Source organism: Somniosus microcephalus, chromosome 22 (assembly GCF_052327205.1).
Source record: "Somniosus microcephalus isolate GS21.2 chromosome 22, FLI_Smic_1.0, whole genome shotgun sequence".
In the NCBI taxonomy this organism is placed as follows: domain Eukaryota; kingdom Metazoa; phylum Chordata; class Chondrichthyes; order Squaliformes; family Somniosidae; genus Somniosus; species Somniosus microcephalus.
In genome coordinates, this window is record NC_141008.1 from 51,854,852 (window position 1) to 51,881,325 (window position 26,474).

The 26,474-nt window shown below is 42.5% G+C and overlaps 1 protein-coding gene across 5 annotated transcripts in view; it reads right to left on the bottom strand.

The window, feature by feature from the left end:
* Positions 1-26,474, bottom strand: part of vmp1 (vacuole membrane protein 1) — a 148,309-nt gene that overhangs the window by 105,720 nt on the left and 16,115 nt on the right. For 4 of the 5 annotated variants that reach the window (XM_085964710.1, XM_085964711.1, XM_085964714.1 and 1 more), the window contains 3 exons: positions 12,922-13,031; positions 11,539-11,674; positions 1,948-2,038 (listed from right to left, as the gene is read on the bottom strand). In XM_085964710.1, the coding sequence (XP_085820836.1) occupies positions 1,948-2,038; positions 11,539-11,674; positions 12,922-13,003 (309 nt within the window). In that variant the 5' untranslated portion in view covers positions 13,004-13,031. Of the gene's footprint in view, positions 1-1,947; positions 2,039-11,538; positions 11,675-12,921; positions 13,032-24,446; positions 24,471-26,474 lie in introns of those variants that run through there. The other variant, XM_085964713.1, reaches the window with a different exon arrangement.

Sequence of the window (26,474 nt, forward strand, 5' to 3'; positions counted from 1 at the left end):
TAAAAAGCTTAAAAACTCCATTCCATAAAAAAAATCTCTACCATCACAGTAAACCTTTGCTTTGAAAGTTTAGAAAGATACCTCAGGCTGCCCATAAACACAGCCTAGTTTGACTGGTTCTAATACATTCCAGGTCGTCTGAAGCATTCACCAATATCTGAGTAAACCTGTTCATGGTCAATGTTGTGAAACAGAATTTGAAGTTGACTAAATTTAGTTTGGAAGCAGATTGCTTCTTTTCTAACTTTCTCCCATTCTTTTCTGAAGGCATCAAAACTCTTGCTGGAGCATGGCTCAAAATGCAACACAGTCCACTGGTACTTTACTCAAGTAGCCATGCTTCATGTCTGAGCCTTGACGGCAAGTGTTGACAGGCTATTTGACTACACAAGGCATTGCAGCCAACATGTCTGCACCCTGTACCACATCATAACACTAACACAGAGAGAGCTGAAGCAATCTTTATTGCTGAAGATCAAGAAACCACTTTGGGATAATGATTTGAAAGTCCCTTGAACTACAATAGAGGATTAAAAAGTAGCTTAAAGCAACAGTGTTTTATAACTAGCATTCCGAATTTCTTTCAAAAAAAAGTTACATTAACAGGACCTACTTTAAACATCATTACAAAGAACTGCAAGTAACCTATTTTTATCTTCTGATTCTTAAAGATTTAAAACAATAAAACCGGACGAGACAGCCAGGGTAACTGACCAGGAAGTGGATTTTTTGACAGGATGTCTATCTGAGAAACCCTAGTAAAGGGTTGAAGTCCATAGTACAAGACACCACCAATGTTGAGAAGTCAGGACAGATGATGCCACACCTGGGTTTTTAAAACTCTGCAGAGTGTAAGAGGAAGACTGAGGAAGGGCAATGGAAAGAGTGAGTGGAGAGACTGTGAAGAGTATTTTTTTTCCTTACACCTCTGAAGTCCATGTATTTTTTTTAGCGGAGCGACTGCTGCCAAAGACCAGAAGCTGCGCAGAACCGTACTGCGCATTAATCTGGAACCGGAAGCATGATTTTTTTATTTTTTATTAAATAAATACACAAGCCCACTCCCTTCCTGGCTTTACCACCCCCCCCCCCCCCCCCTCAAAGAGCCTGCCCCCTTCCCGGCATTTTCTCCCCCCCCCCACCCCCGAGTCAGAGTCACGAAGCAAACAACCAAAAAAAACACTTAGACTGCCCATGCGCAACTACTTCAACTTCACTGGCAGCAGTCGGGCCCCTTTTTTAAATATATATGTTAAAGGCACTATATGAATGCTGCTGGTTGTCATGTTACACCAGGCAGCTGAATTAAAAGGTGTTCCACCATATTGTCAGTTTAAATGTGCATGTGAGTTTAACTCTCAATCCCTTCGACACAGTTTATCCAGCGATGTGAAATGAATTTCACTCGTCTTAATCCAGTTTCTAGGTAGCAGAGCACAAACCTGCCCAATCTTACAATTCCTCTGACATTGCCAACTTCATTTCAAGATTGGCTAATGTTGGGAAGGGTTATGCTGGCACAGCAAACAGTGCTCTGGAGAGAGTGGGATTTTAGGCACATGTTTGGGGCAAGGTACACAACATCTAAATCATTCTATACCTAACATGGTAGATTTATTTCTGGCACTAGTTGCCAAAAGTGGAAGTATTAATTTCCCAAAAATAACACGGAGTGCAAAAATTCACCAAAAAAAAAAATACTCCTGTCTGTAAAAAAAAAAACACTAAGATTTGTATTGAAGTCCAAATCAGTTCTGAAGAAGAGTTACAAGTGAGCTGTTAACCACCTTTGTCTTTTAGATACCGATCGGCCTGCTATGCATTGGCAGCAATCATTCTCCTTGAACTACCCCGTTGTATTTTATTCATTGATTGTTGTTCTGGACATTGCTTGATCACTTAACACCGATGGTTAACAACAGCCCGAATTATAACCATTGAGCTCACCTGCTGATGCCCACCTTCAACATTATAGGCAACTGTAGCTATAGCCAACAGCAGCAGGGTGGCCAGAACAAACCCTCGTCGATGCCACAACCTGAAAAGAAAAACAACATGTTCAGAACACTTACAGTTTAATGCAGTAGGATTCAGCTCAGTTTTGGTTGGGGCAGGAGAAGAGAGCAAGGTCATTAGATAATAGGCAACGCTTATTTTATGTATTGTCCCATTCATTTTTTCCCCAGGACCTCAAAACTGGGATCCCTTACCGCCCAGAGTCTTCCTTTCCTCCAACGATCAAGGTTTTACAACCAAAGCTTGGCATCGCCTAACGGCTACTTTTCTCCTATTATTTTCAATCTTGGTGGCATCCTGCACTGTAGGCCCTGGCACTTTCGCCTCAGCTCCTTAACATTTAAAATCGGTATTGTTAAAGAAACCACGTCACAGCTACTACACTGCAGACATAACAAATAAAAAGCAGAAAGCTGGAAATCTGAAACAAAAACAAAATGCTGGAAATGCAGTCAGATTCCATAAAGAATTTTCTGTTTTTATGCCACAGGTAGCGCCTGTGATTCACCAATTTAGCAAGCTCCTGATCTCAACAACAGCATAAGAGGGAGAAGACAAATGGATACGAGGTGTTTCCCCTTGAGAGAAAGGAAGAAAAAACTATCCTGTCTGCTTTCTTGGAGGTCCCAGTCAGTTGCAAATTGGTACTGGTCAAGAGAGAACAGGACAGACAAAAAGGGGAAAGAAAAATGAGTTTTTTTTTTAATTCATTGATGGGATGTGGGCGTCGCTGGCTGGCTAGGCCTGCATTTAGTGCCCATCCCTAATTGCCCTTGAGAAGATGGTGGTGAGCCGCCTTCTTGAACCGCTGCAGTCCATATGGTGCAGGTACACCCACAATGCTGTTAGGAAGGAAGTTCCAGGATTTTGGCCCAGCGACAGTGAAGGAACGGCGATACAAGTCCAAGTCAGGATGGTGTGTGGCTTGGAGGGGAACTTGTAGGTGGTGATGTTCCCATGCGTCTGCTGCCCTTGTCCTTCTAAGTGGTAGAGGTCACGGGTTTGGAAGGTGCTGTTGAAGGAGCTTTGGCGAGTTGCTGCAGTGCATCCTGTAGATGGTACACACTGCAGCCACAGTGCGCCGGTGGTGGAGGGAGTGAATGTTGAAGGTGGTGGATGGAGTGCCAATCAAGCAGGCTGCTTTATCCTGAATGGTGTCGAGCTTCTTGTGTTGTTGGAGCTGCACTCATCCAGGCAAGTGGAGAGTATTCCATCACACTCCTGACTTGTGCCTTGTAGATGGTGGAAAGGCTTTGGGGAGTCAGGAGGTGAGACACTCGCCGCAGAATTCCCAGCCTCTGGTCTGCTCCTGTAGCCACAGTATTTATATGGCTGGTCCAGTTCAGTTTCTGATCAATGGTAACCCCCAGGATGTTGATAGTGGGGGATTCAGCGATGGTAATGCCATTGAATGTCAAGGGGAGATGGTTAGAGTCTCACTTGTTGGAGATGGTCATTGCCTGGCACTTGTGTGGTGCGAATGTTACTTGCCACTTGTCAGCCCAAGTCTGAATGTTGTCCAGGTCTTGCTGCATATGGACATGGACTGCGTCAGTATCTGACGAGTCTCAAATGGTGAACAGTGTGCAATCATCAGCGAACATCCCCACTTGACCTTATGATGGAGGGAAGGTCATTGATGAAACAGCTGAAGATGGTTGGGCCTAGGACACTGCCCTGAGGAACTCCTGCAGTGATGTCATGTGATTGAGATGAATGACCTCCAACAACCACAGCCAGCTTCCTTTGTGCTAGGTATGATTCCAACCAATGGAGAGTTTTCCCATTGACTTCAGTTTTGCTAGGGCTCCTTGATGCCACACTCGATCAAATGCTGCCTTGATGTCAAGGGCAGTCACTCTCACCTCACCTCTTTTGTCCATGTTTGGACCAAGGCTGTAATGAGGTCAGGAGCTGAGTGGCCCTGGCGGAACCCAAACTGGGCGTCAGTTAGCATGTTATTGCTGAGCAATGGCACAACAGGTTAAGGCAGGAGTACTTTTTACGAGGCAAACAGAAATGATGGCCACACGACCTTCTGTGCAATCTTGTACATTATCTCAATCAAGAATGCAGAGACAATCACTACCCACAGGAAGCTGGGCATTTGAAATGAAATGAAAGATCAGACACTTCAGTTTATGATGTTCAAGTAATGAATAGAGTGGAGGAAACACTTCAGTGTATTAGGTTGCATTTAATGTTAGATTTTAGAAAACTGGAGGGTATTGAGAGGAATCTAGGATGTTAAAATTAATCTTGCCATCTGAGATTTTCCTTTACTGCTTTATGGCAATCTGGTCAATACAATAAACACTTCACACAGCCACAACATTGCAATGGACACTGAAGTAGTTTTTACAGGCTGCTGCATGTGACTTGCATGGCCATATAAACAACAACTTGCCTTTATATAGCACCTTAATGATAGAAAAATGTATCACGGCACTTCACAAGAGGAGTCATTTTTAAAATTGTGGCTCATCCAAGGCTGGATGCCTGACGAGCAGTGGAGGGGTCGAGAGGTGGTGGAGGGGTACAGCCGAGATTCATCAGCATATCTGTGGAAGCTGACCCTATGTCCGAGGGCGTCGTCGTCGCCGCCATGTGGCAACATGTAGATGAGGAAAAGGAAGTAGCCAAGGATAGATCCTTGGGGAATTCCAGAGGTAGGGGTGTGAGGGTTTGAACAGAAGCCAGTGTTGGAGATTTTCTGGCTATAATTGGATAACCAAGAGTGAAACCAAGCAAGGGTAGTCCCATTGAGCTAGACAATGGAGAGGAGATAGTACAGAAGGATGATGCACCATGGTCACCGTGAATGTCATGTGACTTTGATTAGGTCCATTTCAATGCTGTAGTGGGGTGGAAGACAGATTGGAGAGATATACATAATTATAGTTTGAATTTTGAAAACATTCAATCTCACCATTGCAAAAATGGCACTAACTGGGTGCTCATTACCTAAAGGTCAGATGGTATACGAGATATTATACAGTCATATACGGCACGCTTTAAGGTTAGGAGATTAAGGCATTGTAGAAAAGCTTCATACTTTACTAATTTTATGCTATGTTGGACCTGCGAGTGTTGGATGTCATTACTGCCCGCAGAAGTCTATTATAAGCACCGTTCAACTGTATCATTATGAAAGATCCACCAAAAAAGTTAGAGTTAAGGTAATGCAAAATTAATTAAGAACTGGAATCATAATGCTTGCATTGTGAAAATCAGTCTTTTTAAACTACTAACTACATATGAAGCACAGGGCCATTGATAAGTCTTCATGCACTGGACTGTTTCACAGTCCAAGGATGAGTGAAGCTTTGGATTCCTGATCATGCTGGCTCTCGGCTTCCAATTCTGCTGCTCCCCGGTGTTCTTTTGAAGAGAATTTTATAAAGTACATTTACTTGCATCTGCATGTTGGACAAACAGCATGACAAACCAGAGGCAGTGGAGAGGTTGAGAGTGGTGGTGGGGAGGTAGAGCTGGGTGGCGTTAGCCCATGTGGAGCCTAACGTTGTGTTTTCAAATGATCTCGCCAAGGGGCAGAATGTAGATGAGAAATAGGAGGGGGCCAAGGATAGATCCTTAGAGGACACCAGAGGTAACGCTGCCAGAGCGGGAAGAGAAGCATTGCAGGTGGTTCTGACTACGACTGGATAGATAAGAATGGAACCAGGCGAGTACAGTCCCACCCAGCTGGACAACGGTGGAAGCGCGTTGGAGGAGGATGGTGTGGTAAACAGTGTCTAAGGCTGCAGACAGGTCGAGAAGGATGTGAAGGGAAAATTTACCACGGTCACAGTCACACAAGATGTAATTTGTGACTTTAATAACTGTTTCAGTGCTGTGGCAGAGGTGGAAACCTGACTGGAGGGATTCAAACAACTAGCATTTATATTGCATCTTTAATGTAGAAAAACATCTCCAGGTGCTTCACAGGAGCATGACAATACAAACACTGAGCCAAAAATGGAGAGATTTGGAGCATATGTTCTCATTCTGCACCCACACAGTAATATGAAATGTACTGTCGCATACACACTTGTTGGCCAACCCCATAGTGCTCTCTCACTCTGCCCTAAACACAGGTGTAAAGTGTTCTATCACACTTTCCTAGAAGTATAGCACCTGGTGCAAGAGTGCCACATATTCTCAATTTTGTTCTAAGGGAACTGATAGAAATTATGGTTGCTCAAAGTAAGCTTTAGAAACATTTTATTGAGCAGTTACAGCCCCATACTCTTCCACACACTTCCTTCCAGTTACTTTCAACAGAGTATGAACTAAACTAACCTTAATAAATGGATTTAGACACATCTGAAAAACGATTTGAAGCAGCAAATAAGCTGTTTTTTTAATTAATGCTTTTTGCTGCTAGTATCAGGTTGATGTTCTTATTGCATTACTCTCCCCCTTCCCTCACCCAAAAAAGCCATTAATAATAACTGTGGCAGTTGGAAAATCTATTAAGTTAGTGACTTTAAAAAGCTGGATAAATGCTAAGTTATAGAAGAAAAACAGCAAGACGGAAGGCCTCCGCAATAATGTACCTGGATATGTTTTTTACACAATGACACATTATTTTGACATTTCCAAATAAAACAAAAATGGAACGACTTAACTTTATAAAAGGAGAGAAACCATATCACTGGACAGAACCATGTCACTATGTACCAATACATCAATCTTCAGGGCTTTTTTTGTACTTCAATATTCATCAAGGGGCTTAACACTTAAGTGGACATTAAATTAATTAAAGATCCCATGGTACAAATCGAACAGCAGGAGGGATTCCTCCTTCAATCAATACCACCAAAAGATAAATTGCTTGGTTATTCATTTGACTACTCAGAAGTTGCTGATGCAGAGTGGTACCATGTTTACATGCATAACAATCCCCACACTTCAAAAGTCATTCGTTGTGGAACACTTCAGGACATTTTGATGCAATGAGGTGCTGCATAAAATGTAACCATTTTCCCCTCTTCACTCCTCTTGCTGCGACAACTTACAGCTGCTTCCTTCCCAACACCAAACGCTCCAACAAGCGACTCATGAATAATTAAAGATAACGTATCACAGAATCACAGAAACCCCACAGTGCAGATAGAGGCCATTTCGGCCCATCGAGCCTGCACCGACACATATCTCACCCAATCCCCATAACCCCTACATATCCCACCCTATCCCCGTAACCACACGTATTTAATCCCCCTAACACTAAGGGTCAATTTATCATAGCCAATCATCCTAATCCGCACATCTTTGGACTGTGGGAGGAAACCGGAGCACCGGTTTCGGTTTGTATTCTATCGATTTGTAAGAAGGAGAAAAAAACATTTATCCAATCGCTTTTCACAACCTTAGGATGCCCCAAAGCACTTCACAGTCAATGAAGTGTAGTCACTGTTGTAATGCAGGGAAACAATCCTCATTGTTATAAAGAGAGGTCTCTCTAAGCTTACTTACAACAGTGATTACACTTCAGAAAGTACTTCATCGGCTGTAAAGCACTTTGGGACGTCCCGAGGTCGTAAAAGGCGCGATATAAATGCAAGTCTCTCTTTTAAGGTTTCAGTTCTTCCCTTCCTGCTTTGATTTCAATTCCATTTCCTGCTTTATAGTTGCGTATTGAAGGCTTTCTGGGAGCACCTTTTTCCTCTTTAGCACTTTCCTTCTCAAGCTAGCCCAACAAAGGGGGGAATTTTGCCAGCCCTGGGAAGGCAGGTATGGAGGCGGGACTGCCGGGAAAATAGCAGAAACTGGGAGCGGGTACCGACTCCGCTTCCAACCCTGCAAGTGCTGGCTTCCCGACATCTGGAAACCCCGCCAGGGTCAGCGAGGTGAGCAGTGGGTCTGCAGGGGTGAGAGGGGTTGAAAAGTCCGCTGTGGAGGTGAGTGATGGGTGCAAGTGTGGAGAGGTTAATATGAGAGGAGAGTGTAAAGTGTTCGAAAAAGTTTACTTACCTTTGCTTCTTCCTGTAGGCATCAACCCTTGGGGATTCGGAGGTGCCTCATCTCAACGGCAGAGATGACAGAATGGCTGCTGCATTCTCTGATGCAGCAGCCATCTGATTTCTGCTAAGGAGAGAATTTGGTGAGTCTTCAGTACAAGGGCTTACATTAGGAGAGAGATAGTCAGTGTCAAACACAGACAATTCATCTGTCAAAAATGTTTGACAGATGAAATGTCATACGCTGACGTCCTCTGTCACCGGCTTTCCCTTAATTGGCCTTAACAAGGTCAAAGGAAAACAGCGAGGGTTGGCCGGACATCGTTGGGGACGGGACTGAAACCAGCAGTCCCGTTCCCAACGCGCCCCATTGAGAAAATCTCACTCCTTCTCACCATTTAGGGAACTTCAGGGGTGAATCATTGCTCCACTCCTGCAGAGATAGTTCAGCGCCGTGCCACTGAGCCTTTCAGCTGGTAGTGATTCAATCTCTTTCAACTATGTAATACAAATGGTTTACTATTAAACCTCACTGAAGCTCATCTGTCCACAAACTCGAATCCTTTAAACAAACTACTCTTGTAAAATATAAAGAACCTCGTGTTGAGCTGGCAAACAAGCAATTCTTTCTACGAGGAACTCCTGATAAAGGGATTTATGTCAGATAACCAGAAAATGCTGGAAATGCACAGCAAGTCAATTAGCATTTGGAAGAGATAAGAAAATAATGTTAATTCTCCAGCAGCTTTTCTTTTTATTTCAATATATTTGGTATCCAAGAGCAAAAGAATGTGCACAGTCTGCGTTCCATTGTTGGCGATACTTCACTCACTGAACTGCAGGTTTTTAATGTTCAACAGCTGTGCCAGTCTGAAACATTCAAAACTGCAATGCATTGGGAGAATTGCACAGCGAAATCCTGCAGCGTTACTAGCAGAGTTGGACTAAAGATCAAAGTGCAGTTGCCACATCATTTTGAAATCGAATGTCCAACAGCGAATAGACTGTACTGTGGAGCTAAATCATTCCAGGTGAAGCCCCATGGATTTTAGGGACCTAATATTAAGTGGATTAAAAAAAGGTTAAAAATCCTGCACTATGGATTTTAAATGACAAGCACCACTGCCTTTGTTTAGAGCAATTTGCTTTGAGAAGGAGAAAATTAACACATCTAGACAAGAAAAATGTACTGCTCACAAACAGTTTGAAGGAGAAAAAAGAGCTCAAACTTCCAAATGACTGGTAGATCCAAGTTACAAAAGCAAAATACTGCAGCTGCTGGAAATCCAAAATAAATACAGAAAATGCTGGAAATCCTCAGCAGGGCAGGCAGCATCTGTGGAGAGAGAAACACAGTTAACGTTTCAGGTTCTGATGAAAGGTCATCGACCTGAAACGTTAACTCAGTTTCTTTCTCCACAGATGCTGCCTGACCTGCTGAGTATTTCCAGCATTTTCAGTTTTTATTGTAGATCCAAGTTGTTCAGCTTCCTTCTGTTGTGTACCAAGCACTAAACCACTTGCAAGATTCTAATTTTCCTTTAAAAAAAAGTGAGTTTGAAAATATTGGAAACCTATGGGCCACTAAAGCAGTACCCAAGGTATACACACAGATCTAGCACCCTTTAACTCCCTGGCAACCTTTGCAGTGCCAGCAGCTGGCTGGGCATGAACAGCCAGTTAGGCATGACCAGATCTCAGTGCCCTACTTGGCTGGTTCCCAAAAATGCTCTAGTGAGCTTAATTAATTAATTTATTGCTTGATCTAATTAACTTGATCTTATTTCTATTCTTCTGCAAAAACAAGAAAAAATTTACTCAAATGTTTCTAATGCAACTATTTTATTGTACTTCAAATCACTGCATTATTGAATGCACGACCCAGGCAATTCTGTGAAACTGTAAAAGAAATACCCAGTTGTGAAATTCACATTGTAGTGCACCGTTCCATAAATAGTGCCTCCAAACAGCATGCAGCCAAGCCAGTTTCCTACAATACAAGGAAACTGGTGCGGAGTCTGTGACCAGCACATTGCTCATGTCCCCAGTATGCAGATAACGTGGCTCAAAACCACCAATAGGGAGCATCGGATTTTCACAACGTGTATTCAGGGTGACAAGGCCAATTTCCCCTTCCTCAGTGTGGAATTCTCTGGCCTCAGCGCTAACTTCCTTATGCAATTAATATCTCACATGGAAAAAAAATCACAGGTTAGTTACAGTGTCAGCTTCAAGAATTCCTCTCTCATTTAGACTTCAATCTGCACCATACAAAGCAACCAGAACTCCTGCCATCCTAGTAAACTCTGCATTTTGATCTCTGGCAAATAGCATCCAATATTCAGACTAAACTGTTCTGATGGTCTGAAACCACATTCCAATCCTGGATTTCCACTATGTGCCTGCGTCACTTCAGAATTTGATGGCTATTGGTCAGACTTTGTCAAGACCAAACTGGTTTACTCACAGATAAGAGTCAATCATAGACGCAAGGAACAACACCAAGTTGAAGTCAGTTCCAATAACACAGCAACTTTGAACCAGCATGCAAAAGGCTTAACCAGACAAACCCAGCAGCCATGTCCCTCTGATGGGCTTTCTTTGCACATCTTTCAAAAGAAAAATGGACAAACACTTCTCAAAAATGGCAGTTGCCACGCACTCCGTGCCAGCTCCAGTTTTCCTTAGAATTATACAGGCATCCGATGTCTCATATCCAATGTTCCCTTTAAGGGCTGCGCACCAGTCTGGAGGTTCAGCACAGCCATCTCACCTGCTTTTGAATGGGAAAAACTGTGCCGCGCAGCCAGTTAAAGGGGCCGCACCACCCCCAAAAAAATTAAAGGGAACATTGGTCTCATCTCTAACTGTTTTAGCTTAGCTGCAAGAGGTACATCAAAAGTGTAAGTTCATCATTTCAAAGGATATTATGGATATCAGCCTTGCCTTTGAGAAGTCAGCCTGAGACACTTTACCCGAACTGAGAACAGCAGAATCCATAATACCTACACAAAGCATGCAGGTGGCCACCTGCGGGATTCAGTACATACTAAGGGCACCCTGATTGGATTAATAACCTGCTGATACAGACCAATTGTTTCTAGTACTTGGTAACTATTTACCCAGGCGTATATCTCTGTTAATCAACTACATTCACTCAACTGGCTATTTTTGTATACTTCATGCAGAGCCAAAAGAACAAGAGCCATTCTCCCAACATTGCAGAAGCTCTTTTGAGGTCATTTTTCTTGGTCATGGACAAAAGTACAGTACTCCATTTTAATCAGTCACACGTTTCTACGATAGCACAGCGTCCGTGCCACTTTAATTCCTCATATTTATTACTACAATAACACCACTATGTTCAAAGGACATAAAATATACATGAAGATATGTGACTTGTAAACCAGATTTTATAGGAAGGGAATATGAGATGGAATTATCATTTTAGAAAGTACTTTAGAATTCAATAAAAATGTGACACTATACAGGTTTAGAAATGGCCAGATGTTAGCTGGCTCCTTAGCCAGCCTCATTGGTTAAATACTCGATTTCTTACCTTTTTGCCCAATCTTTAAAGTCTATGATGGTTTCCAGGAGGAAGTACTGCAGGGTGATGATAGGCCGCCTCCATAAAACAATGGTCTCCCTCTCCTCTCGATCCCTCAGTTTCCTCTCATTCAGCGACAAGAGGTCTGAAGAAAAAAAAAATGATATTTTCAAGAACTGCGCTGTCCATCAAAATTGATTTTTTTTTTTTTTTTAAATTAAGTGCAAGTAGCAGTATTGCACAAAAAATCTACGAAGTAAAATCTGTAATCCTAGAAATTTACGGCACAGAAGGAAGCCATTCGGCCCATCATGTGTGTAATATCAGAACTGACAAACAAAAGATTTGGGAACATTTTAAAGGATTGGGAATATGCAATTGAAAGTTTGGCCAAAGCGTAATGCAGGAAGTGTAAAAGAGAGATCTACATTCGAGAATTCTTACACAGCGGAGACTCAACCATGGTCATTGTTTGGGGATAGCATAAGGGAGCAGCATCAAAATCATGCACTGTCAGGTGGTACCATCAACCCTTCATAGTCTACATGTTTTGGGGGGGGGGGGGGGGGTGGAGGTTAAAAAGAGATTGGTTTTGAAAACCAAACCCTGTACCAAGTTAGCATCTATAATATGAAGTTTCAGTGGGATAACCAGTTTAGACTTTTAGACTGAAGGAGACAAGGGGGAAACAAAAAAATGCAAGGGTTCTTACCCCTGATCATTACTGCAGAAGTGCATGTGTGGATGGATGTCAGGTTGGAATAAGATTGATGAATGCAGTGCCCCCATCCCACCAGTCAAAAAGCATGCCGACACTCATTGCCTTGGGTCACCGAGCAATTTGCAAAGTAACCAAGATGCCCTGGTGTCAATGTCCCTGCGTGAGTCAGCACCTTCACGAGAAGAAACAAAAAGGTGCTAAAAGTGTCACTAGTTTATTTTTACATTAATGCTTTCTGCTGGTGTCAATTTGATTATTTGTTTAAAGTGAATGAGCACCGACGTGGGAGCTGGCAAGCCCAGAATGCGAGAAGCGATGAAACAAACATGATCACTTAAGTACCCCAGGTTAATACTTGCATCTCCGATGAGAATTAATTCCATCACACAGTTGTGATCACCAATGCTCCTGTTAAGCTGCGCAGCGGTCTTGAGGTCTTGCGCAACCATCTCATTGGCTTTTAAATGGAAAAACCACAGATGCGCGGAATGTTGAATGGGCTGCGCGCCCCCCCCCCCCAAAAAAAGTGCGAATATTGGTGATCACCACCTCAGAACAAACACAAGGGCAAAAGTTTTAAATAAGAAAGTTGAGGTAAATTGTTTGTATCTGCTTGATTTCTGCAGTGAAAATTACAGAATTTTTTATAATGAATTGTTGCAACGCCTCACCTGTGAAGTTACCATTCTGCTGTTCTTTCTGCATTCTTGAGCGGTGAAGCTGCAATTCAGGTGCTTTTTCATTTCCTGCCATTTCATAAATTCACTACACCCCCGTGATTCTGTCAGAACAAAAATGAGAATAAAATTCAGAACAGTGCAATAGACAGCAGTTTTTTTTTTGACAGCAACCAGATTTTTAACCATCATGGCATGATTAAAGGCAAACCTGTTGCCACAAAAGATTGAAGTGAGTGTTTTAAAGCAGGCAGAGTCCTTTGTAATAGCCACAATACGGGCTGCTGGGAAAGATCGGCACAGATTTTGATGCCCTTTCTCCAATGGACTATTTTGAGAGTTTTTTGTGCTCATCATCCAAGCAAGGAATGTTAGTGCTGGGGTATACAACACCTTCCATTTTCAGGCATCAGTAACAGCATAGAGTGTAGGACAGTTTAGATGTACAATAAAGCTCCTTTTATTGTCCCAGTGTACATCAGCCCTAACCAAGAACTCATCTGTGACCCAATTTAAAATTGCACATTAAATCAAGGGCGTTTCAGTAACCAGGGGGGTGGGAGAAACACTTGAACTTCTTTACGAGTCATGGAAACAGGAGTGGGCCAATCAGCCCTTCGAGCCTTCAATTAGACCGTGGCTGAGCTGTACATTAACTCCATTTACCTGCCGTTGCTCTATATCCCTCAATACTCTTACCTAGCAAATCTCAGTTTTGAAATTTTACAACTGACCCCCAAGCCTCAACAGCTTTTTGAGGGAGAAGTGTTCCAGACTTTTGTGTGAAGAAGTGCTTCCTGACATCACCCCTGAACAGCCTGGCTCTAATTTTAAGGTTCTGCCCCCTTGTTCTGGCCTCCCCCACCAGAGGAAATAGTTTCTCTCTCTCTACCCGATCAACTCCTTTAATCATCTTAAACACCTCAATTAGATCACTCCTTAATCTTCTTTCAAGAACCTGAGCTTTTCAATCTGAAAAGGAGATGTCTGAAAGGTGAGTTACACAAGATTGGTAAGGGTATAGAAAAAGTTATCAACTTAAATTAAACTGCAGATGTAGAATAAGGAGATACAACTTTAAACTAGAGAAGGGTTCTTTTAGGATAACTAACATGAAATTCTTCAGACAAAAAGTGATCAACATGTGAAAAACTTCTAGAGTATTGGAGGCAAAACCCCTGAAATCATTTAACAAACAATTGGATGTTATAAAGGGATGATGCTAGGATCTCTCTGGATAGATGAATCAAGATGGGACAAATACGCTTTCTTCATCCATTATTATCTTGAGATCTTGTCAAACTACGCAGTTGCACTTTATATAAAATGAGTCTCAATAAATGACAAAAAATGAAAGCAAACAATTCAGTCAACTTTCAATGTGCCACAGAATGTCAAGTTGCTATAAAAAAAAGCATTGTGACTTGCTGTAATGTGTGAAACCAATGTGCTTCACAAGCTCAGCCAATGGATCCCTGTGGAGCCGGTCTGGTTCCTACCATTTGTCAACATTTTAGAACTGATCACAAGCTGTCTTAATTTGCATATGCCAAAAGCAGTTTTCAGAGTTTGACACAGCAGATGGATTCCACTGACAGATTCTTAAAATGCCATTTCCATATCTTTGAGATCTCTGCGCTCCTCCAATTCTGGCCTCTTGTGCATGCCCAATTTTAATCGCTCCACCATTGGCGGCCGTGCCTTCAGCTGCCTGGGCCCAAAGCTCCGGAATTCCCTCCCTAAACCACGTTGCCTCTCTACCTCTCTCTCCTCCTTTAAGATGCTCCTTAAAACCTACCTCTTTGATCAAGCTTTTGGTCATCTAATATCTCCATATGTGGCTCAGTGTCAAATTTTCTTTGGTAATGCTCCTGTGAAGCACCTTGGGATGTTTTACTACTTTAAAGGCGCTATATAAATGTAAGTTGTTATTGTTAAGATGAGGAAAATCACCGAGTAATGATCAGGTGTCACAAAGTTCAAGTTTTAAAAGGTCTGTTAATTGTAAAATAAAAGACCAAGAAAGGCAACGGATTTAATGCCCTGGGAAATAATGAGTGTGGGGGAGACAGTGTGAGCAGTCTTGAATTCAACACAGTAAGAATGGAAGGACAAAGAGCAAGTAGGATGATGTAGAACAGAGAGATAAGGGATTCAAATATGAGTGGAATCAGAGGAATGGAGGGCGCACTGGCATATAGGGCTGGAGAGAGAATGGTCAAGGATTCTGAATTCCATTTGCTGGGGATCAGGGAACCAATGGAGGTTGGTACGAAAAGGGGTCATAGGAGATAGTACGGGACAGAATGTAAACAATGGAGTTTGACAAGCTGGAGTTTACATATGATGGAACTCAGGAAGCCACTGATAAGTTTTTAGGGAATTCAAGCCTAAAGTCGACAAAGGCATGAATGACTTTTATGGGGTGAAATAAAGAAAGAAGGTTGATCATGTTGCAGAGATGGAAACTGGCTTTCTTAATAATGGCTAGCAGGATTAAGTTCAGCTCTGGGTCAAATAAGACATTGAGATTGTACACACACCATCAAGTCAACTGCAGCACAGCACTGCCTGCAATCTTTTCCAAATGGAGCAATTTTCACCACTAATTGACAACTTCACTGGGAAATACAGCCAGCAATGTTCCCCGTGAGCTGCGGTTTGTTCTGAGCGGCCCTTTAAATTTCTGTGCTAGCGCGGTATTTACAATGTAAAAGCCGGTGAGCTGCCCGCGCGGGACCTTTCAAATTACTGCGCGGCTGTGCTCACGTGCACCTTAGCAGGAACATTGACAGCAAGAAGTAATTTCTGTAAACAGTAGAAACACAGGTAGAATCATAGAATCTTACAGCACAGAAGGGGGTAGAAGTCAATTTCAAACTGTGATAGCAAAGCTCAAGCCCCTTGATATGCTATTCTCTTTCAATATATACACTGAGCATGTCATTTTCCTTAACATGGAGGCAAACAGAACACAGCATCACCTCTGTTTAAACCACTTGGAACAGTATTAATTCAGGGAGAATATCCACTAAGACAGTCACAAGCAAAAAACTAAAAAGCCTCATTTACTATAACTGTACACATCAAACTTGGGAGAGAGAGAGAGAGTTTCATCAGACAAGAACTATGAATGCTGTGAAACAGAAAATGCACAGCAAGTCAGTCAATAGATAGCTAATGCTTCAAATGGGGCTCTTCATTACTTCTGAAGGATCTTACTCAAAAAGTTTGTCTTTCTCCTTCAGACTCACCTGCTCTGCACGCTCTTTCACATCCCTGGCTTCAGAAGTTAGTCTTGGCTCAATGAACAGCACTCTCCACTCAGTCAAAAAGTCATGTATTCAAGCCCACTCCAGAAGCTTGAGCACATAATCTACGTTGACACTTGAGGGAGCACTGCACTGCCGGAGGTGCCGTCTTTCAGCTGAGACATTAAACCGAGATCCTGTCTGCCCCATCAGGTAGACATAAAAGATCCCACAGCACTGTTCGAAGAAGAGCAAGGAGTTCTCTTGGTGTCCTGACCAACATTTATCCCTCAACCAACATCACAAACAGATGACCTGGTCATTTATCTCATTGCTGTTTGTGGGACCTTGCTGTGCGAAAATTGACTGCCGTGTTTCCTTACTTTACAACAGTACCTGCACTTGAAGCGCTTTGGGATGTTCGGAGGTCATGAAAGGGGCTATACAAATATATAGACGTTCTCTCCATCAGAAAATTTACAAAAAATTCAAAGTTGACATCGAGTTGATTCAGATCAAAAATCTGGACTCAAAGAGGAGAAAACCCAAGATAGTGAATCATCAGCTGCATGAACATCTAACGAAGTCACGCTCACCCACTAGCTCAGTGAGCTTATCAAAGGGAGTAGCTGTAATTGGAAGTGGTGCAGTGATCGTACCGAGACCACCCGCTCTTTACCATATACATAAATGATCGGGACTCAGGAATTGGTGTAGAAATTTGAAGATTAGACCAAATTGGGGGATATAGCTAATAAGGTAGAGGACTGCACCAAAATACAGGAAAATAGATGGCAAATGAAATTCACTATAGTGACGTGTAACGTGATTAGGTAGAAGGGATTAGGAGGCAAGAAACTAAATGTGGTAGAGGAGAAAATAGATCTGGAAATACAGATACATAAATCACTAAAAGTTGCAACACAAGTTGATAAGGCCATACACAAGTGCAAAGTACTGCAGTTCATTTCTAGGGGAATAGAATATAAATGCAGGGAGGTAATGTTCTATTAACATAGAAACTTGGTTAGACCACACTTGGATTACTGCAGTCTCCATACTACGAAGGGGATACTGAAGCACGGGAGAAAGTCCAGAATAGATTTTAAAGCATGTTGCTAGAATTGAAAGGATGCAACTACAGGAAATATTGAGGAAGCCAGAGCTCTCTGCTCTGGAAAAGACTAAGAGGAGGCCTGACAGGTCTTTAAAATGATGATAGGCTTCAATAGTGTGGAATGGAGAAACTGTTTCCACTTGTGGGCGAGTCCAGAACAAGGGGACATAAATATACAACCTAACTGATCAATTAAAGAATTTAGGAAGAACGTGGAGCTTATTGTGGCTGAAGCAGTATCAATTGACACATTTAAAGGGAGGCTTGATGCACAAACGAGGAAGAGAATTGAGATATATGGGGGCCGGGTAGGAAGAGGTAATTAGAGTGGGAGGAAGCTCATGTGGAGTATAAATGCCAGCATAGACCAGTTGTGCAGAATGGCCTGTTATTCTGTGCTGTAGATTCTATGTAACTATTCAGCTGTACTACAATGGCAATTTATAGACACGTTTATGTTGGTGTTGTTTTGGGTCAGATCCCAGGAGCCAGGCTCCTGGCATTTACACAACTAAATCCGGCTCTAATCCCGGCAGCAGCCTCATCAACCCAATTTGTCATCGGCCTATGAGTCAGCTGCTGGGAAAAGGGAGCTAGATTTAACGATGTAAATGCCAGTAGCACCAGTACAAGTGCCTTATGATGATTTACTGAGGTTCAAATTGCAATTCATGTGATTCAGTGCAGAATAGAAGAGCTGCAATTTTGTTGATCCGTTAATGTTCCTCACCCTTCTCCCATACATGTCCACTTCAGCAAAATAGAATCAGCATATCAATGGGATAGAGAAGCTGTAGGCAGTGCAATTAAAAATCAAAATGCAAATCAACATCAGTGTAGACTGGCAGCAAACCAAGAACGACTAAGTGAAAACACAAAAGCAGACCCATGCACTCTACATTTGTTCATCCAACAGAGGGTTAAGAACTAACGGGTACAATCAGTAGCTGTCATTCAATACTATAATGCAAGAGTTTGTCACAGTTACACCTCAACACCATCCCACAATTAATTTGTTGAAAATACACTGCAAAATATCCTCTTGCCTCAATTTATTTCTCCCCTGCCTCCACTCCATTAGGACTGCCTTTATTAGTCCAGACAGCCAATCATGATGCAACTGAAAAAAACTTACATTTATAGAACACCATATCACGTTGTCAAAATGTCTCAAAACACTTCACATAATGAGTGCTGTGGCTTAAGCAGAGAAACACAGCAATCATTCTGTACCAGCAATAGCTAACAAGTAGTAATGATAGAATGACCAGTTAACCAGTATTTGTATTGCTTCACAGCACCAGGATATTTATACATTTTAAACTCTTGCACAACACACATACTTTGTGAATTCAGTGGCTGAAACATTAGATGCAGAAGAGAAAGTGCTACTTGAGGATAGCACATCCAACCCAATTTTCCAACCACTATGGATGGAAATGCACAAAGCACATCTCCAGTAATCCAAAATGTTCTCTTGGCATGCAATGCTGTTGGCTGGAAATGCAAATTTACCCTTTGTATGCCATCAAAACTACCATGCAAATTCATGAAGGGAATACCCTGATCATTTTAAAAAAAAACTTCTGATTAAATAGTAAAAGTTGTTCTGCATGAATCTTGATTATATAGCTGGAGTTAACTTTCTGTAGTTTGAGGTGATTTGACTTCTAGGAGAATTATTCTATTATCTGCACCCTGTTTGGAGCCACAGATGGTAGCACTATCCTCCAAGAGCTTTTTAAGCACTGCACATTAAGCTCTTCTCCCTATAATCTACAGGCTTTTAAACCAGAAGTCTGGTGTCCTCGAATCACTACTTCACAATTTAGTTGGTCTTCTCTCTGACTCTTTTCAACCCTGGTGGTGTCTTTCACTATGGACCCTAACCCCTCAGCTTGGTTTCTTAAAGTTAGACAAACATAGTACATTAAGATGTTATGGAGTGGAAAGATGCAAGCCAATTGCCTACAACGCTGATTTTAAATCACTACCATTGGGGTGTGGGGAGGGAAGAAGGGGTATCAGGAGGTTAAGCACTTTTTCTAGAGAGAGGACAATCAAGAGCAACTCCTCCCAGGTTGCTCTCGTGTCTCTTTCTGGCAAACGCAAAATGTATCTAGATTTCCGATATTCCTAATCTGTCCATATGCCTCCACTTTGATCTCCAGGTTTCAGGAGCGAGACTTAATACCTCAGAGGGTGCCTGCAATGTCAAGTGCTCAGTTTCTCTTCGGAAAAACAGTCACATCAGCAAGAAACATTTTAAACTTCTGTAGCCAACTTTTTATTTTTTGTTCTGTATAATCAGAATTTTTTTTAATTTCTGGCACAAGTTTCAAAATTGAATGAGATTATTAATAGGGCAAGTGATTTGGTAAGGGACAAAATCCCACAAATAGCACTGCTTGCTGTCCGAGTACCACCATTTTGTAGCAAGAATTCTTGGAGGCAGTGAAAATGCTATTTCTGGAGTTGATCTGAGGGATAAATCACTTTCCCCAATTAATGGGCATGGTGAGGCAGCCCTGACCTTATCATTTGAAAGGGAGGGGGGGGGGGGGGGGGAGGGAGAAAGAGAAATGATGCGCTTTGGGAGCGTTTAATACAAAATTTTGAATTTTTCTACCTATAGAAAAGGTGCATATTCAAGCACAAAATTACTACAAAATACAAATGCTTTGGATATTTTGAAATAGTTTGTGTGAACAGCCTCAAAACACTTGAGCAGTCAGACTTCTCGCAACAGTTTTGTCTTTGCCTCTCAGCAGTGTGGGCTGTACGAAAACACACCCTCAAGAACTGAATGTGCCAAAAATGCTATCTGTGCACATTTTACAAAATAAAAGGAGCAGCCTCCTTACAAAATTCTTGGGAAAGCTATTGCATCTACCCTTGTGCCAGAAATTTAAAAAAATTCTGATTATACAGAGCAAAAAATAAAAGGTTGGTTACAGCAACAACCCTCTTTAAATCTTTCATATGTTTGAAGAGTCTGCACCCAAAGCTTCAGCTGGTCTGTTCTCTCCAGAGGTGCTTAAGGGCCGGCTGTGCTTCTAGCATTTCCTATTTTTGTTAGAGGTAGTTATCTTTTGATCCATTAACAAGGTAGGGATGGAGTCTGTTCCTATCCTTAGTCACAATTACAAAATTATATAAAACAAATGAGCATGCTGGTACTACACCCGCACTTTCACCTACCACACACTTCTGTGTCACCTAAAAACGGGGTTCAAGCAGTGATATACAATACTTACAAACCTTCGAAAAAGCATGATCTAGTCATTTTTCATTTAGATTGAGAATCAGAGGTATATTCACCCACACTGATCCAAAACATGACCGAATTTTTTCCACTCAACTGGCAAACTATCGGTGTTTTGATTCCTTTCCCTCCATTATAACTATGACTACACTTCAAAAGAACCTCATTAGCTGTGAAGCACTTGGGAGATCTTCAGGATGTGAAAAGCACTATATAAATTCAGCTCATTTCTTCCTGAAGGAATGAAAAACCTGTTTATTTTTTTCCTTCAAGTGGTTAAGATCCTATGTGAAGAATCTGGAGTTGCCGCAGCTGAATTTGTACAAAATCGTACCTAGGATGTGGGAAATAGAATCATTACACTGACACTTGTGTGGGGCAGTCTCGGTGTTGGCATGAAGTAAACTGCATGGCCAGTACAGAATTTTACTTGGCATACAATCAACTCTACAGAAAGACTACTGGTACTAGGAATGTTTAAGATTGAAAACATTGCACGTTTTTGGGATGAACAGACTCCATCCCTACCTTGTTAATGGATTTTATTAAGATCTCAGAATAATAGATTCCTGTGCAGTGTTCAATATTAACAAAAACTGAAGTACAAGGGGGCATGAATTCAAACTTATGCAAGGGAAGACAAACTTCACGGAAAAGGTGGCGAGTATGAAAACTTGGTTAGGCCACAGTTAGAGTACTGCTGATTACCACCTACCACCCTCCCTCAGCTGGTGAATCAGTACTCTTCCATGTTGAACACCACTTGGAAGAAGCACTGAGAGTAGTAAGGGCACAGAATTTACTCTGGGTGGGGGACTTCAATGTCCATCATCAAGAGTGGCTCGGTAGCACCACTACTAACCGAGCTGGCCAAGTCCTGAAGGACATAGCTGCCAGTCTGGGCCTGCGACAGGTGGCAAGAGAACCAACACGAGGGGAAAAACCTATTTGACTTCGTCCCCACCAAACTACCTGTCGCAGATACATCTGTCATGACAGCATTGGTAGCAGTGACCGCCGCACAGTCATTGTGGAGACGAAGTCCCGTCAGCACACCCTCCATCGTGTTGTGTGGCACTACCACCATGCTAAATGGGATAGAGTCAGAACAGATCTAGCAGCTCAAAACTGGGCATTCATGAGGCGCTGTGGGCCATCAGCAGCAGCAGAATTGTGTTCCACCACAATCTGTAACCTCATGGCCCAGCATATCTCACTCTACCATTACAATCATGCCAGGGGACCAACCCTGGTTCAATATGGAGCGTAGAATAGCATGCCAGAAGCAGCACCAGGCGTACCTAAAAATGCAGTGCCAACCTGGGGAAGCTGCAACACAGGACTACATGCATGCTAAAAAGCAGAAGCAGCATTCTATAGACAGGGCTAAACGATCCCACAATCAATGGATCTGATCAAAGCTCTGCAGTCCTGCCACATCCAGTCGTGAATGGTAGTGGACCATTAAACAACTAACGGGAGGAGGAGGCTCCATGAATATTCCCATCCTCAACGATGGTGGAGGCCAGCACGTGAGTGCAAAAGACAAGGCTGAAGCATTTGCAACCATCTTCAACCAGAAGTGCTGAGTGGATGATCCATATCGGCCTCCTCCCGAAGTCCCCACCATCACAGAAGCCAGTCTTCAGCCAATTCGATTCATTCCACGTGATATCAAGAAACGGCTGAGCGCATTGGATACAGCAAAGGCTATGGGCCCCAACATCATCCCGGCTGTCGTGCTGAAAACTTGTGCTCCAGAATTAGCTGCACCTCTCGCCAAGCTGTTCCAGTACAGCTATAACACTGCCATCTATCCGACAATGTGGAAAACTGCCCAGGTATGCCCTGTCCACAAAATGCAGGACAAATCCAATCCGGCCAATTACCACCCAATCAGTCTACTCTCAATCATCAGCAAAGTGATGGAAGGTGTCATCGACAGTGCTATCAAGCGGCACTTACTCACCAATAACCTGCTCACTGATGCCCAGTTTGGGTTCCGCCAGGGCCACTCGACTCCAGACCTCATTACAGCCTTGGTCCAAAGATGGACAAAAGTGCTGAATTCCAGAGGTGAGGCGAGAGTGACTGCCCTTGACATCAAGGCAGCATTTGACCGAGTCTGGCATCAAGGAGCCCTAGTAAAACTGAAGTCAATGGGAATCGGGGGGAAAACACTCCACAGTCTGGAGTCATACCTAGCACAAAGAAAGATGGTTGCGGTGGTTGAAGGTCAATCATCACAGCCCCATGACATTGCTGCAGGAGTTCCTCAGGGCAGCGTCCTAGGCCCAACCATCTTCAGCTGCTTCATCAATGATCTTCCCTCCATTAGGTCAGAAATGGGGATGTTCGCTGATGACTGCAGAGTGTTCAGTGCCATTCACAACTCCTCAGATAATGAAGCAGTCCATGCAACAAGACCCAGATGACATTCAGGCTTGGGCTGATAAGTGGCAAGTAACATTCGCGCCACACAAGTGCCAGGCAATGACTATCTCCAACAAGCGAGCATCTAACCATCACCCCTTGACATTCAACGGCATTACCATCGACAATTCCCCCACCATCAATATCCTGAGGGTCACCATTGACCAGAAACTTAACTGGACCAGCTACATAAATATTGTGGCAACAAGAGCAGGTCAGAGGCTAGGTATTCTGTGGAGAGTGTCTCATCTCCTGACTCCCCAAAGCCTTTCCACCATCTGCAAGGCACAAGTAAGGATTGTGATGGAATGCTCTCCACTTGCCTGGATGAGTGCAGCTCCAACAACACAAGAAGCTCGACACCATCCAAGACAAAGCAGCCCACTTGGTTGGCACCCCATCCACCACCTTAAACATACACTCCCTCCACCACCGGCGCACCGTGGCTTCAGTGTGTATCATCTACAAGATGCACTGCAGAAACTTGCCAAGGCTTCTTCGGCAGCACCTCCCAAACCTGCAATCTCTTCCACCTAGAAGGACAAGGGCAGCAGGCGCATGGGAACATCACCACCTCCAAGTTCCCCTCCAAGTCACACACCATCCTGACTTGGAAGCATATCGCTGTTCCTTCATCGTCGCTGGGTCAAAATTCTGCAACTCCCTCCCTAACAGCACTGTGGGAGTACCTTCACCACATGGACTGCAGCGGTTCAAGAAGGCGGCTCACCACCACCTTCTCAAGGGGCAACTAGGGATGGGCAATAAATGCTAGCCTTGCCAGCGACGCCCACATCCTATGAACGAATAAAAAAAGTGGTCCTTTACAGAAAGGACATTAAAGCCATAGAAAGAATCGTGTAGCTTCACCAGGATGCCTGCAGGGAAAGGAAGCTTTAGTTACTGATGAGAGGTTTGAAATATTGGGACTATTTTCAATGGAGTACAGAAAGCCAAGGGGAGATTTAATAGGGGTTTTTAAAATTATGAAGGGTTTTGATAGAGTGAATAGGGAAAGACTATTTTCTCTGGTAGCGAAGTCAGTGATGAGGAATTATCAATTTAAAATTTTTGTGACAATGGTGAGGAGAGAGATTAAATAAATGTATTTATACAGCAGGTTGTTGCAACAGGAAATGCTTTGCCACGTGGGAGTGCTCGAGACAGAGACTGCTGGAATTTTTATAATGGGAAAATTCAATAAATATTTGAAGCAGAGGAAGATATAGGACTACGCGAAGGTGGGTGGTTGGAATAGTTTGAGATTGCTCCAGCAAAGGACTGGCATTGGCACAATCGATCAAATGGCCTACTTCAATGCTGTAAACTTCTATGCTAACAACCCATCCACGGATGTTATAAATTTCAAGGAGATGTACATTTTTAGCAGACAGGACTACGGAAGGGCATGAAGAATAAAGCAGTGGAGGAAGTTTGTGACCATTAGACTGACCTGAGGGATGAAAATGGTTTTTCCAATCTTGTACAGTTCTACATTCCTAAAGAGATCAAGATATACAAGGGGTTGTGATTAGTTACGCACATCTTGTGATGAGTCACAGGTAACCACCATCTCTTTAGTGGGTACTTCATTGCCTTAAGATGTCGGGGAGGAATATCCCAAATTTTCTTCTGAAACGGACCACAGGTTTCCCCCCTGTATTTCACTTCCCCAAGGAAGTAACATTAGGTTAGTTTTATTCCTATATTTCATATTGAAAACTCAGACTAAAAAAGTCATTTGAAAGTACTACTGTGCATGAAGAAGCACAGGCGTCGGTGCAGACTTGTGCGAACCTGCAACACAAACCGCATGAGTAATCAGGGGACCTGAAAACAGCACTGACTTTGGCAGAGCAATGCTTGCTCTAATATTCCATTGCACATCGAATATTTTACATATTTTTCCCTTCTCCATTTGTGTTTCCACTTCCTCCACAGCACTGCCCAGGAGTAGAAGAGAAACGCAAGTTCCTCCTAGGCTTCTGCTAACCTCATTCTAGATCCAGCCCAGAGAAGTTGCCTCAATTGTCCCTCCATTAAAACTCAACAGCTCTAGTATCACAGCAAGATCAGTAGTTGGTCACGTGCAGATTGAAGAGAACAGAATGTCCTGATATACAAGGCATTACACACTTTAGTAATGTAAATATTCTGCACTGGCCCATTTTGGTCATTTAGACAGGAGAGAAAAAGGAACCACAAAGAAAATACACTTTATAAATACGTAACTTTCATTATACATCAAAATTACACTAAAGAAACTATGGAACAAAAAAAAGTCCACCTATAAAATCTAGTTGTTCAATAAAATATAATCCTTTCAACAAACTATATACAATTTGCACTAATGTCGATTCTGTAATGTCACCATGTCCCTTTAAGACCCGCAAAATGGATAAACAAGTTCGCTCCAGAGACTATCAAACATTGCAATCCACACATCTTCCCAATTCCATCTTGCTGCATTTAGAGATTTCTGCAGCCAGAGCAGAGATGGAACCAATGCATTGGAGATTATTTCATCTTTGTCTATACTTATCTATTATAACTTTCCATTACAGTCATGTGTACAGCAAATCCTTGTTCATTTAATAGACCTGGAAGATGCAATATTAGAGACTACAGAAGACCCCTCAGACTAGTTTAGGGACAAATTGGGATTTAAATATTTATTTTTACTATGAATTCTGTCAAGAATATTCTTAGTGAAGGCACCAAGCCTGCCTAATAGAGGAATAATCACCAACATTTTGTTCAGGTGTGCAATGCTGAGCTTTTGGGAGCACCACTATCAAAGACCTACCAGAAAGCAACGCCACGTGGCACAACAGCTCTGCTGAGGGCTACAGTGAAGGTGAAGGGAGACCAGGCTATACCACTACCGTATATCACATTAAATCTAGTAGCCAAAATATTTTTAATTGATTAGATTAGATTAAATTCTACTTTATGAATACAAGTCTGTCTTTTCTTTTTTTATTTAGAGCTTTTACGACCTCAGGACATCCTAGAGTGTATTACTTTTGAAGTGCAGGTACTGTTGTCATGTACGAAAAAATAAAGAGCAAGAAATTGGTGCTGATAGCTAGTGGTGTCCCAGTGAACTTATGAGCAACAGATTAAGTAGAGGCTGCTCCCAAACCTGCCTCATCCAGGCCAGAGTTCTGGTCACTCAGCCCATAACTCTGAACATGGCAATCACATCTTAAGCCCACACAAGGCTTGGTTGGAAATTTCTAGTAATAATTTTGTTCCAACATAGTTTCCTCTGTCAACTCAACTTAAAACCAGTAATGCATTCATTATTAGCTCTTCAGTATTTGAACTTAATCTATTACCAGTCATCTAAAATACAAGATAAAGTCTTTATTGCAGGTTTTACTGACCCCTCCCCAACCGATTTACACTTTCACACAGGCTCCTTTATTGCCAAAAATTTGTACCGTACAATTCCCCTTCCCACTCAAATGGAAATAGC